Raw genomic sequence first — 14,447 nt, forward strand, 5'->3', positions numbered from 1 at the left:
AAAAATAGCAAATTATAAGATTTTTTTAGCAAGCTAAAGTATATCTCTTCAAAATAATTAAGCACTTTTCTAAAAACATAGTCCTAGATGAAAGCAGAATTATTGAGATTCTCTAAAATAAGCTTCCTCAGTACACAAAAAGAATGATAAATACTGTCTGTGCTCAATAATGGCATTTACCTGCATTAAAGGCAGCTTGGACATCCAAGAACTCTCCAGAAGACTTTTACGCTGATTCTTTGGGGCATCTCTGACACAGAGATAGAGTTCCTGAGCATTGAGACTACACATCTGACAAACCCCATGTTCTATTTCAAATACTTTGGTTCTCAAGTAACTTTGGCTAGAACGGATTAGAAAATCATCCTGACATTTATGAGAACAAAACCGTGTGTCCCAGGCTGTAGAGGTGGACATTTGGTCGAGCTGGACAATTGGTTTTTGGCATTGGAGGCAAAGTGGATTCCCTTCATTATCTACAGCCTGCAAGTAGCCTTTGCCCAAAGAAGCCGCCTCAGTAGCGTCTATCTGACTGGTGTTTGAATCAAAGATTGGGTAATCTCCATCTTCTGAAGCCAACCTATGATAAACACAAACAGGCAGCAGTTGCTTGACAATTCCTTGGGAATAAGAATACTATTTCACTCATTGTCTCAAAGGGAAATCCAAGACCTTTTGAATACTTGAATGAGAAAACACTAAAGTTCACGTTTCCACACATGCAGACCTTTACAAGGGGGAAGACCAACCTGGCCCAAATTCAGAACAGCTTCAGGAAGCATGCTTTGTTCTTCCTTGACAGGAAGGCTACTCTGCTCCATCAACTGCGAGTTGCCTGACAGGCTGTGGCACTGAAAGGAAGCACACTCTGGCCTTTGCCACAGGACTAAGATCTGCTAGGTTTGGGGCATGGGTGGTTCAGTTTTGGCATTTCATTTTGTATTTTTAACCTACTTTCCTTAGGGTAAGCAAGCCTATGAGATCACCTGGCATTGTGTGTGTCCACTTCGCAATGCTTGAACCAAATTAGATACAACTGTAGGGAAACCTCAGTGGCAGAGTTTGTAGTTATGTTATACACTCCAATTCAAGATGGCAGATGCATGAACGTTTGAGGCCCAAGTGGGTAGACTTGTGAAGATGGTAATTATAAATTAAGATTATGGTGAAAGGAAAGTAGGCAGATTAGTTCTTACCAGAATGACTTGTTGCAATTTGTTGTAAGACACTTTGATATGTGATAGAAAGGGAGATTATACAGTTTCCGAACTGCACTTTTTGAAGTCTGTCTTCTATAATTTGACATTTTTCTTTAAGATATGATGCACTTCAAATTTTACTTTAAGTTGTCAGTTGCTGGATTTGTCTTTGCAGAGTTTAGAGCTGAATTGCTTCCTTTCAGTAAAATCTTACGCTACAAAAAGGGCTTCCCCTGCTTCATCATAAAATTGTAAAGTGATAGTTTAAATGAAAGTGGGCATTACTGCATTTTTGCTTGTACCGTTCAACCCACTAAGAAAAATATCCAATGGTCAAATGCTGTCAACAGTTTGCAAGTAAGGGGCTTTGAATGTAGTGGTACAATTGATTTGTTTAAGATTTCAACAAATAGATCATTGACATCTGAAGAAATAAGTTATGTAACTTGTCATAAATATACTCTGCTTCCACATGAATTGCTCAACTTACTTTATAGAAGGCTCGACCTGTTCTCCAGCAGAGGCAGCTTGGGTTAAGACAACTGTAGGATTTTTTGTGACCATACGAACACTTCCTCCACTGTTGTCAACTTTCCTTAGTGAAGCTTTGGCAACGTCTTCTTTTGTCACATACCTAGAATCAAATTCATGTTCCTTTTTAGGCTGCAGTTCACCAGGCAACTGACACATAGAACTCTCTAGCAGATGCCTTCCCTGAAGTATTCGCTACCTTCCCCATTCATCCATCCATCCAAATAAAAGCCTAAGGACATACGTAGCATATCTCACAAGAGTTCTGATGACACTCAGCGAGAGAGAGAAGGCACGGAGGACGGCTGAGCGATGGACCGAGGGGCAGCTGCTGCCGAGGAGGAGCAGAAGTGCGGCAGCCGAGAAGAGAGGGCCAAAGAAAGAAGCAGAGACATTAAGAAGTGGTATTGCAGCAGCAGCAGCAGACTAAGTTGGCTCCAACTGCTGGCCTCCGTCATGCTGCTGAGTCTCCTTGCAAGGAGGATGGCCAAGGTGGGGCAGGAGAGAACACTGAGGGTGGTTCGGGAAGCCTCAGCTTGGCTGTCGTCCTTGCGAGGAGACTCTGTGTGGCTTCAGAGGCCGGCGGTTGGAGGTGAGGGAGTGAGCAGTGGTTGGGTGAGGTGAGTGAAGGGAAGGGGGTGGCTGACACTGAGCAATAAAGCAGGGGCTGCAGTGGGGGGCTAGGAGAGCAATGAAGTCTGTACACACTTAGAGCTGGTAAAGCAGGTTGGAAATCCCGCCCCCATCATATCAGTTACTGTTGCGTCAGGGCTCTTCACGCTTACGGCATTTTTTGGAAGAGGTGAACACCCCGAAGTGTGATTGCTGGCATTGGTGTGATCAGCAGGCTGGGGTGCCCTTATACTGAGTCAGTCCATTAATTCTACTTGTAGATGCCAGGGATTGAACCTGGGACCTCCTGCATGCAAACAGATGCTCTACCACTGAGCTACATTTCCACCCCCGCAAAATTGCCATACATGGGTTTCCCATCCAGGCACTGGCCACACCAAGACCTGATTAGCTTCAGCCAGGGGGCTGTATTGTGTGCCCTTATACCATGCTCTACTTTTTACATCTTTATAAAATCCACAGGAGACTTGCTGGAATCCAAAGTGCAACCTCATTTATATAACATAGGGCTCAAGTTAGCTGGTTTCTATTGTCCCGGTAGGCTTCTATATATGGGGCACTACTATTCTGTAGGTCAGCACATTGAAGACAGTCCTTTAGGACAGAGAACACCACCAGACTATCTTCTGACTTTCAAACTTTGCAATTTGGAGTACTTTAAGAGCACAGAATTTGTCACAGTGATTACTTAATAAATAACCATAATGATGTTAGCAGGAGTTAGCAACTTTTGAAAGATGATATCCAGATCCCTTGAACCCAGTGGGCAATAAATAGAGACAGAAGGAACATACCGCTTGGTACTGCAGAGTTTGGCTTGTTGTTTAGACAACATCTCTTCAGCAGCAAGAATGGGACTAGAAAATCTCTGGCCACTTTTCCTGATAATTCTCTGCTTCATGGCTGTCAGACTATCCCATTCTCTTATAAACCTAAGTATCTTGAGGAAAGTCCAAAAATATTTATCAGGAAATGGCATAGAATTTTATATTGATGCTTACCTGTAACTGATGATATGGTAGAGATCCGTTGATATCCATAAGAATGGGTTCTACGCCTGCGCAGGAGCCACATAGTAGCCATGCCTGAGCTAGTCGAAGCACCTAGGCCACACCCCCATGCAAAGCGTGCTATTTAAGGCATGCCCGTACTGCAAAGTCCCTCAGTTCTTGGACGACCGCCGTGGAGGACTACCATCCAGGTAAGCGGGTGAGTTCATCCATGGTGATTGATAGACCCAATGGCGCGGGCTTGCACACCTGTACACACAGAGGCAGCACTACTGCAGAGGGGAGGTCGGGAGGGTCTTATGGATATTGACGGGTCTCTACCAGATCATCAGTTACAGGTAAGCAACCTGTTTATCTGGTTTGAGATCCGTCGATAACCATAAGAATGGGTGTTTAGCAAGCTCCATTAGGAGGATGGGAGCAGTAGTAGCTATTGCAACACATGTTTCAAAACACTTCTCCTGAAGATAGCCTCTGCAGCAGAGCGTATATCTATGGCGTAGTGCTTTACAAAGGGAAACTGAGGACCAGGTGGCAGCTTTACAGATGTCCTCAAAAGACATCCCAGAAAGGTGTGCAGCTGAGGAAGCACGTGCCCTAACAGAATGGGCTTTTATTGCTTCCAGTGGCGTTTTGTTCTGCATTTTGTAACAGGACAGTATGAGTTCAACCAGTCATCTCGATAACCACTGATGGGAGATGGGGGTACCCTTGGTAGGGACTTTGTAAGATATAAACAATCATGTAGAGGAACAAAAGTCCTTCGTCCGTGACATGTAGTATAGTGTAGTTGTGTCAACGTGGAAAGGACAGGGGTATGCAAGGTAGAAGGTTTGGCCGCAGTCAGCGTTGATGGAGCGGAGGAAGCGAGGGGCGTCAGCACCAGTAAGAGCGAGCATGCTATCGGCATCAAAACTGGTATCGATGCTGTTAGGGGGGTCGACTCAATATCTATCCTCGTCAATGTCGAAGCACCCTGACCCGCAGCACTTGGCACTGATGTCAGCATCGAGGTCAATTGGGTCGATGTTGATGGTGGCTGATCAACTGAGGTCTGTACAGCAGTCGGGGATGGGGACCGTTCCACCATTGAGGTGGACAAACATTGCTGCTTGCTAGGAGGCGAACCGGTGAGGTTGACTGTGAGACGCTTTGCCGATTTCCGATGCTCCGGTGGGAAAGCCGATTTCTTGGAAGCCGACGTCAACACCGCTAGACCTGCAGTCAATGTCGAAGATGTTTTTGACGACAACACAGCCTTTGACATTGACAGGATGGATTTTGTCGATCTCGAAGAATCATGTCTCGAGGCAGAGGATGATTTCAAGTGATGTTTGCTCAATGTCGAAGAAGGAGCCAAAGATGGTCTCGACATCACCTTCTGAGCCGCAACCAACGTCGATCAGCGAGGAGTGCCTGGTGTCGATGGGCTCAATCAACATCACAGATAGTGGGCTCTATCATAATCATAGATAGTGGCCCGAAGGTGAAGCACTCGATTTTTACGGGTCTGCTTTGAAAAAGACAGACAAATTTTGCACACGGAGGCGTTATGCTCCTCACCCAGGCACAACAAGCAGAGGTCTTGAAGATCTTTTGAGGGGAGTTTCGCCTTACAGCCCTCACACCATATAAAAGATTTCTTCTTTTTAGCCAATATTGCGTCCATAGAATATATCAAGTCTGTGCCCAGGTCAAAGTCCTCAGAATCATCGCTGGCCAGTCCAAGTCAAAAAGCCGAAGGGATAATCGTCAGCCATTCCGTGTCACACAAACAAATGTAATTCGTTAGCCAGTCCAAGTCAAAATCCAGTAAAACAGTCAACTTGAAGAAAGGATGAACTCTTCTCCAGAAAGAAAAGAACTGAGGGACTTCACGCCACAGTCACGCCTTAAATAGTAAGCTCGGGGGGGGGGGGCGTGACCTAGGCACTTCTACTAGCTCAGGCATGGCTACCGCGTGGCTCCTGTGCAGGTGCAGAACCCATTCTTATGGGCATCAATGGATCTCGAACCAGATCTAGGGAGTTCCTGATTCATAGTTCAGTCTCTTAGGTACTAGGCTGTACCAGTTCTAAGAGGGCTACCGTTGTGCTGCCTTGATATACAGCATCATTTGTCCTCAGAAGTTTCAAAGCCATAAAGATCAAGAAATTTGTTCTAAATTTCACTCTGAATTCCACCATTTCTATATTTTGTCCGTCCATCGTATTGAACTACTGAAGCAAAACTTTTCTAAAAAATGATTTCAACAACAGAATTCAGTTCCTAATTTTTCAGATGGGAAGTTAAATTATACATTTGAGTGTATGTACAGACAAGAGAGGTGTGATCCCCCGCCGTCCAAAGAAACAGATTCCATTTTTTTTAAAGCAATTAAAGTCTGTATGTGCCTAGACAATAATTAAAAACCTGACACCAAAGCAGAACATTTTGTTACTTAAAGTACAAGCACCTATCAAATCTGGGAATTATTTATAGCTGCAGTAAGAATTGCTAAACTGATCTTACCAATGAACGATTCTGTTTTTGTTGAAGGCACTCTGGTAAATCTTCCCAGTTATCTAATTTTATATCCAGTGGAATGAAGTTACAATTCAGGGGCTCGCCATCCTGTATAGATTAAAGAATAGCTCTGTTAATGTCCTAAATCAGGCAAGTACTCAGTTCTATGAAGGTTTCAAGGAAGCTGGTGTTTCTTCCGTGACTCAGTACTGCTGCTTAACAACATGTTCTCTAGTTGCGTTTAGATACCCAACTACAAAATACACAAACTTTGTGTCAGCTGAGAATAATGCACAGACATTTAAATTACAACTTTTCTTTGGGAAAAACCAGCAGCAGGGTAGTTACTCCAAGAATACACCCCAGCACAGCTGGTATTCTACACAATTGTTACTGTCGGTTGGAGCCTAAGGTTTCCTTCCTTTGGAGAAAGAGGTCTTCCTGTAGAGCAAAGAATCCTTCCTCCAGGAGAAAAGAAAGCTGGGGATCCAATTCAACAACTGTAATTTCCACACTGATTGGCTAGGGACTTACTGCATAATTCCAGTGTGCAATTTCCACACTGAGTACTTAGGGACCTGGTACACAATTTAACCAAACCAAATGGAAAGCCCAGTACAGTTATTGTGGCAGAACTGTAGAACATTTTAGCTGCAGCTTCCCCATTATCCTAATGTTTGAATTAAGCCTAACAGATAAATGCATATGATTAGCTAATATGCAAAGACCCTATAGTAAACAAGAATAAAGATCAAATTTTACGATGATGCCCATGGTATCTTTACCCAATTCTGCTGCTACTGCAGCAGCAGCAGCAGCATGTGGGCAAGACTTGTACTCCAATCCTAAACACACCTACATACCTCTTATTAGTAAATATTAAAAGTGGTTTAATACTGCAGTGGTGTAATCAGCAGTTATTCTTCTGGTACAGAGCAAGTAATACATTTTAGAGCATTGGCCAAACTCAATGGCGGGAACACCATACAAGCCATAAACACCTGGGCTATACCTGTTATCAGATACACTGCAGGAATAATAGACTGGACCCAGGCAGAGCTAGAGACGCTAGATCGTAAGACCAGGAAAATCATGACCATCAATCATGCTCTGCACCCCCACAGAGATGTCGATAGGCTATACCTCCCTTGCAGCTCAGGTGGAAGAGGAATGCTGCAAGTCCATCAAACAGTAGAGGAGGAGAAAAGAGGCCTTGAAGAATATATCAAGGACAGTGAAGAAGATGCACTTCAAATGGTCAATAACGCAAAACTATTCAACACCAATGAAACAAAGCAGGCCTACAAGAAAGAACAAGTCAAGAACCGAGCAGAAAAATGGAGAAATAAGCCACTGCATGGAAAATATTTGCACAATATAACTGCAAATCAAACATCACCAAGACCTGGCAATGGCTTAAGAAAGGCAACTTGAAGAAAGAAACAGAGGATTTAATACTGGCGGCACAAGAACAGGCACTAAGAACAAATGCAAAGTAGAGAAATCAGCAACAAACAGCAAGTGCCACCTATGTAAAGAAGCAGATGAAACAGTGGACCACCTAATCAGCTGTTGTAAAAAGATCTCACAGACTGACTACAAACAAAAGCATGACAAGGTAGCAGGGATGAGACACTGGAACATCTGCAAAAAATACAAGCTACCTGTAGCCAAAAACTGGTGGGACCATAAAATTGAAAAAGTGGTAGAAAATGAAGATGTAAAAATATTATGGGACTTCCGACTACAAACAGACAAACATCTGCCACACAATACACCAGATACAACTGTAGTCGAGAAGAAAGAAAAACAAGTTAAAATAATTGACATAGCAATACCAGGGGATAGCAGAACAGAAGAAAAAGAAATAGAGAAAACAACAAAATACAAAGATCTACACATTGAAATTGAAAGGCTGTGGTGTTAAGGGGCACCCAACATATTAGAACCAGAGGTACCAGCCCAGAAGTATATGGTATTCAGGCCTGTGTCTAGTTCCATTTTATTAAAAAATGAATTATTGCCTGAACTCAGGGTGAATTGACACCCCAGATCTCAACTGGTTTGTGAGGGAAGAGGCGATCCAGCATTGTATTGTGAAATGGATACTCAAGGAAGCACAAAAGCCAGGCCCAAACAATCCAAATGCTAATATGTGACTCACTACCAGATAATGTCTGAGGAAGAGGGCAGAGGCTGATCTCCCCTCTCCTGTTGCAAGAAGTCAGCGTTAATCCTTGTCAATGATTAACTCAATTGCTCTCTATAGAAATTCAACATAGGTAGATGCATACAAAGAAAACACCTATAGACTTTAATTCATACCTTACTAACACTTTAACACCTTTTGGGGTCAGGCTGGCAAATCTGGGAAGATGCCCATTTGCAGCTCAGAGATGCAGATTTGCTTTGGGGCAATTCCCCCCGCCGCCCTTCTAAGCGCACAGTTTACAGAAGATGAGATTCAGATCTCTCTGGACTGGCCAATATCCTGAATAATTAAAAGACATTGTCCAGAAGGTAACAGCATTGTCACCCCTTTTTGGGGACCCAGAAAAAGATGAAATTTGAATAGACTCTATGAGAGATCAAAGGAAAATACAACTATAAAGAATGAGGCTACTGGACAGAGAGCTAGCAATCTTGTGCCTACATGCAAGACCTGCTCACAAGCAATCCCAGAGTTTGCTGCTAAGATGCGGGGCAACAAGCAGGAACTCTGTCCATGGACAGGAGCTGTCTGTGACTTCTACTGCGCAGTGAGAAGTCAAGACTTCCCCAGCCATGGTGCTCTGACTCTCAGCCGTGCTCTGAGCAAACTGTATGCTTGATCCAAGAGCTCCTGTCTCCAGCCAAAAGCCTCGCTCCTTCAGCTGAAGAGATCCACCGCTCTCAAGTCTCTGATCCTGGTAATATGCTGCCCCTACAAGCCTTGGATCCCTCCATCTTTTCCCCTCCTTCTCCCCCACCCTTTCCTCTACTAATTCCTGATCTCCCCAAAGCATGCCAGCCCTCAACCTTCCTTACCCCCCCCCCTTTTTCTGTCTATATCTGAATTATATTAGGCTTTAGGAAGATGTAATACACACACATATGTTAGTTGGCTAGGTTGGTGCTGGCTAGGATGTTCTGTTTAAATACTGTTAGTAATATTGATAGACTGTTCTGCTTTCTGCTCTGCTAGATTGATGTTGTTATTCTTTTATACTCAATAAAGCCCATTGAATCCTTTTAGGATTGGTTTGATCTCCTTTCTTCCTTGCGCCCAGATCCTACATGGTCACTATATAAAAGAACTTGGTCACTTGGTGACACTATGAGACAGGCCTAATTTTGTATGCTAGCTAATAAGCATATTTAGTATATAAATCAGGCCTGTACTGTAACAGTGGCAGAAAAAGACCAAAGTAATCCCAGTGGTAATTGGCGCCCTGGGTGCAGTTCCAAAAGACCTTGAAGAGCACCTCAACACCATAGGGGCCACAGAAATCACCATCAGCCAATTACAAAAAGCAACTTTACTGGGAACAGCCTATATTCTGCAACGATATCAATAATAATAACAGCAACAATATTGATAATAAAACTCAGCCATCCCAGGTCCTTGGGAAGGACTCGATGTCTGGATAAAACAAACCAGTTAATAACACCTGTCTGAGTGTGTAAACAACAACAACATATCACAGATAGTAAGCTGACAACAATGGGGGCTAGCAGAAATAAGACCGTGGCATTTTTACTTCTAAAAGATGTACTTGCACTTCTATGGAGAAGCAGCTTTCTACTTCAATCTCATAAATATACAGAACTGAATAAATAATCCAGAAACAGACAGCAACCCCAAAGAATACAAGACAGGGTGACAAGCCATGAATATATAGCAGTTTGCGGTGTATTTTTCACACAAAAATAACCACAGCAGATTGCTTTAGTAGGCTCTTTAATAAGTTATTCAGTTTACTTGCCAAGTTAAAGGCAAGTCTCAAACTCCTTCCCATGCCACAAACCTGCAAGAGAACATAGGTCTTAGGGAATTTTGGGAGTTTTACCCATTTCAGAGGTCTTGCAGATATTTTAGAGGCAGAGGCTATACAAACATGTTTCAAGAATGTTGGTTCATAGATTTCATAATGATAAAGCAATTACGTCCAACCTTCCCAGATTCATGCTCCAGATTACTTTGTATAAAGTTTAGCACCAGCTCTAAGCCCATGGATATCTTGACTGCTTCCAGATTCAGAAAACAAATGAGGTCACAAACGGACTGCAATTTAAACAGATGGCATGGAGAAATTCATGGCAGTCCAAGATCGGAGCCTATCAAGCAGGATATGCAAACCAGGGGAGCTGCGGAAGGAATCACTAGCATATGACAACTAAGCCCAGGACATTCATTGGTCTGGGAGCAGATGGGAGCTCTTGAGATAATGATGCACCCAGTGATTACTTACCTTGGTATAGACATGAATTCGGTCTGTGTTCCTACTTGCACAGAACACCAGGCCTCTATACACTGGAAAGGATTCTGAAGCCTCTAAATGCTCTGGAAAGAAAAATGAAAGGAACGTTCAGGTCCACTTCAAACCATTTCACTTCCATTCCCTCACAGCAAATACACATCCTGCAACATTGGGCCAGAAGTGCACATTTGTGGCATTCTTATCGTTTTTATAGGCTGTCCCCCACTCCGAGCAGCTGTCCTCTCCCCAGGATGGCTATGCCAAGCAGTGTCTAATGTAAACAGTGCCAGGTCCAAGTCTCAGCAACGGCTTTTGAAAACAGCATCTGCACTGCCATGATGAGCCTTCTATGCTGGGTCTCTGAAGCCACACCCTCAGTTAATGGCATAAGGCTGCAAATAGTCAGTTCGGTTTCAAGACTTATTATTCCTAGTGCAAATAAACCACCTACAGTGGTCCAGTGAATATTGGAAACCACCAAAAACCCAGGAAGCATCCACTGGAATGTCAGCAGTGAATATTGGACCAAAAGACCTGGATTCAAGCTTCTGTTCAACCAGGATTCTTTGGGACCTTTGTTAATCCACAGTCTCAGGTTCAGTTTCCCATCCGTACAACAAAACCGAAATGTTACTAACCTAACTTGTAAAGTTGTTGTGAAGATGAATGAGGTAATTAGTGGAAGCTAAAAAGTGCCATAGAAATTTATATTATTACTAGCCGACCCCACACAGAGCATCTGTGAGCTCTTTGGGGCCGGCAGTTACCTCTCCCTCCCCCATTCTGCCCCAGTCTCTGCTTCTGGGCCCAGCCACCTCTCCTCCCCACTGCCACTTCTGCCCCACCCTTTCTTCCCCCTCTCCTAGGCCTTACCTCCGTGGCTGGGCTGGGCCCACCACCTCTGGCCTCCATGGATGGGCCGCAGCGGCAGCAACCAATCCTTCTGGGTGCGCCTCAGCCAATCAGGCGCGTCCACCACCCAGCCAATCAGCTGGGCTCTGGGACACACATTCCAAGGCATACCCAAGAGAATTAATATAATAGATATGTTTATATGCTTTGTTCTTTTATAATCAAATTTGTGCAACAAAGGATTTCCAGTATTTTCTTTGTATCTTGCTTTGAACACTCAGCAGGGCAGAGAGAGAGAACAACTCCATTATCAAAGTTAATTTTGCAGACCACCAGCCAAATTTTCCAAGAGAAGTGTGTGCTTGAGAATGCCCAAATCGCAATGTGCAATACAAGTCACAGCCCTGCCGTGATCTCCGGGACAGGCCTAAGAGGACACTCTTAGTTAATCATCTAAGTTCAAATCCTGAGAGCACTAGGAGTGTGCACGGAACTGCCAAACTGCGGTCCAGCACTGGGGTGGGGGGTGGCTTTAAGAGCGGGTGGAGGGTTTACTTACCCCTCCCGCCTCTTTCCCGTTCTGGCGCCGTAAGTTTAGTAGTAATTGGGGCGGCAGGATACCTCCCTGCCGCCCCTTCCCCGCTGCTGCTCTGCAAAACTCCCAGAAGTCCTTTGCATGTGCAAAGGACTTCTGGGAGTTTTGCAGAGCAGCAGCAGGGAAGGGGCGGCAGGGAGGTATCCTGCCACCCCAATTACTACTAAACTTACGGCGCCAGAACGGGAAAGAGGCGGGAGGGTAAGTAAACCCTCCACCCGCTCTTAAGGCCCCCCACCCACCCGAACCGGACCACCCAGGTCTGGACAGCTCCGGAGGCCTTTAGAATGGCCTCCGGACCGGTCCGGGCCCATCCCTAGAGAGCACCAGGACTTATTTTGGGCAACTCTCTCTCTCTTAAAGTCTTGATCTTTCAAAACAGACGCAAATGTTCATCTAGGCTGTAGATAACAAGAGCTTAATTGGGTCTTGGTTTTCTTTTTAAAACCTGTATGTAAATGTCTTATCTTTAAAAATATAGCTGCACTCCTCTCAAAGATAGGGATACACTATACAAAGTTAGTTCATACACAGAAATCTTCAGCTATCTACATGCTTACAATAGGGTTACTAGTCAATAACTGCAAAAAGGAAATCAGTGTTACTTACTTTCTCCAAGCTCTTGCTTGCAACAGTCAGGATGCTTATTAGAGACAATGGTGGTTTCTTCCTTGTTTTCGCCAGACATTCCAGTTAGCTGTTGTCCAAAGCTTCTCCTCTGCCCAACTTTTTTGGTTGGGTCTGCATCATTAAGATTTATAGTAGCTTGAGCCACATTTTCTTTATCACTTTGGGTAGCAATAGAGTCGCTCATTTGACTTTTTTCCTGTTTAACTATGGACATTTTTAAAAAGAAGCGGTGAAGAGCAGTTGTACCTCTGTTGTGTACTAGTAAACCCAATAGTACTACTAAAAACTGTTGGTTGTATCCTAGGGGTTTTGGACAGGACAATCCCATTAAGTACAAAATGTTATGCTTAGCTATTGGTGCAGGACTGGCACATTTGAAGAGCGACATTACACAGGCTGTACAAAAACAAGTTTTGTTCCGAGCATAAAATAGGTCTGGGGGACAAAATTCTGGAACAGTAAAGGTAAAGGTAAAGTGTGCTGTCAAGCTGATTTCGACTCCTGGTGCCCACAGAGTGCTGTGGTTTTCTTTGGTAGAGTACAGGAGGGGTTTATCATTGCCTCCTCCTGCACACTATGAGATGATGCCTTTCAGCATCTTCCTATGTCACTGCTGCCCAATATAGTAACAGCAGGGATTTGAACCAGCAACCTTCTGCTTGTTAGTCAAACATTTCCCTGATGCACCATTTAAGGTGACAAAAAGACAGTACATGACTATTTTGTCTTGGAGGTCCTTGTCTTGGAGATGCTAGGAGAGTTTTCTGCACAAGCTATTGAGACATATGGCAAATGCATGTTGCATATACAGACAAAACCAAAATTTAGAAACTTTGAATGCGTTAAGAGGTAATGAGATGTAAAATCAGGTTGTTCACTTGTAATGTATGATCTGTACGTGATCCGTAGACTTTCATAATTCTGGGTTCTCCACCTGTGCAGGACCTCGCAGGTGGAATATCAGCAAAAGGTACGTCAATTGCATAATGTCTCACAAAAGGCAGTTTCCACTTTGCAGATATCCTCTGCCTGTATTCCAGACAGATGTGCAGCCAAAGTTGCAAAAGCGCTAGTAGAGTGTGCTTTGATAGTATGTGGAGGCTCTACTTTTTGTATCTTACAAGTTAGAAATATAAGTTCCATCAACCAATGGGAGAGCCATTGGTGCGAGATTGGACTAAAGGTAATTTAGTTCTGCCTTTGTATGCGACAAAACGTTGTTTGCTGAGCTGAAAACATGTCCATATAGAATAATGGTGCCACACGCACATCTAAGGCATGTGATGCTTTTTTGAACGCCGTGGATGTGTTTCTGAAAAACATAGGTAAAACAATATCTTGGTTAAGGTGAAAATTGGACATAATTTTTGGCTAGAAGGCAGGGTCCATACTTGTTAGGGCCTTAGGTATGGAGAGTCCAGCCTCAAGGCTGCTAATTCACTCTCTTTACCATAATTATGTTGACTAAAGAGACAGTCTAAAGTGACCAACTTCAAAGACACGATCGCCATTGGCTCAAATGGCTTTTCTGTCAATGTCGATAGAACTAGTGAAAGACTCCATTGCTCTATGGGCTGCCTAATTGGCAGGTACACATTATTCAAACGCTTTAAGAACCTTTTGCAATTGGGATGAGAAAATGCAGTACAGCCATTTCATCCTTTACATCTACAAGATATTGCTGCTAAATGTACCTTGAAGGATACATTAGCTAAGCCACTGGTTTTTAGGGTAGTCAGGTATAAAAAAAGTACTTTTCTTATGGTTGCCAATTCTGGTATGAAGTTGTGGTGTTCTGCATAGGAAGCAAATATTTCCCATTTGTAGGCATAATTGCAGTAAATGGATGTCTTTCGCTCATTCAGATATATTTCATCTAGAAGCCTAGAAGCCATGTTATCAGATTCAGGATCTTCAGATTGGGATGTAGCACCTGACCCCTGTCCTGTGACAGTAGGTCTGGAAACCGAGGGAGATGCCAGTACCTTCTGGCTGACAGATATAGCAGAACGGGCAGCCATGCTTGGCACAG

The 14,447-nt window shown here is 43.7% G+C and overlaps 1 protein-coding gene across 5 annotated transcripts in view; it reads right to left on the bottom strand.

Annotated features, from left to right (window-relative positions):
* ZRANB3 (zinc finger RANBP2-type containing 3) overlaps positions 1-14,447 on the bottom strand; it is a 79,106-nt gene that overhangs the window by 3,814 nt on the left and 60,845 nt on the right. For all 5 annotated transcript variants that reach the window (XM_053253733.1, XM_053253746.1, XM_053253757.1 and 2 more), the window contains exons 14-19: positions 12,395-12,619; positions 10,330-10,421; positions 5,885-5,986; positions 3,158-3,303; positions 1,690-1,833; positions 181-580 (exon numbers count right to left, since the gene is read on the bottom strand). In XM_053253733.1, the coding sequence (XP_053109708.1) occupies positions 181-580; positions 1,690-1,833; positions 3,158-3,303; positions 5,885-5,986; positions 10,330-10,421; positions 12,395-12,619 (1,109 nt within the window). The remainder of the gene's footprint in view (positions 1-180; positions 581-1,689; positions 1,834-3,157; positions 3,304-5,884; positions 5,987-10,329; positions 10,422-12,394; positions 12,620-14,447) is intronic.

The sequence above is a fragment of the Hemicordylus capensis genome, chromosome 1 (assembly GCF_027244095.1).
Source record: "Hemicordylus capensis ecotype Gifberg chromosome 1, rHemCap1.1.pri, whole genome shotgun sequence".
Classification (NCBI taxonomy): domain Eukaryota; kingdom Metazoa; phylum Chordata; class Lepidosauria; order Squamata; family Cordylidae; genus Hemicordylus; species Hemicordylus capensis.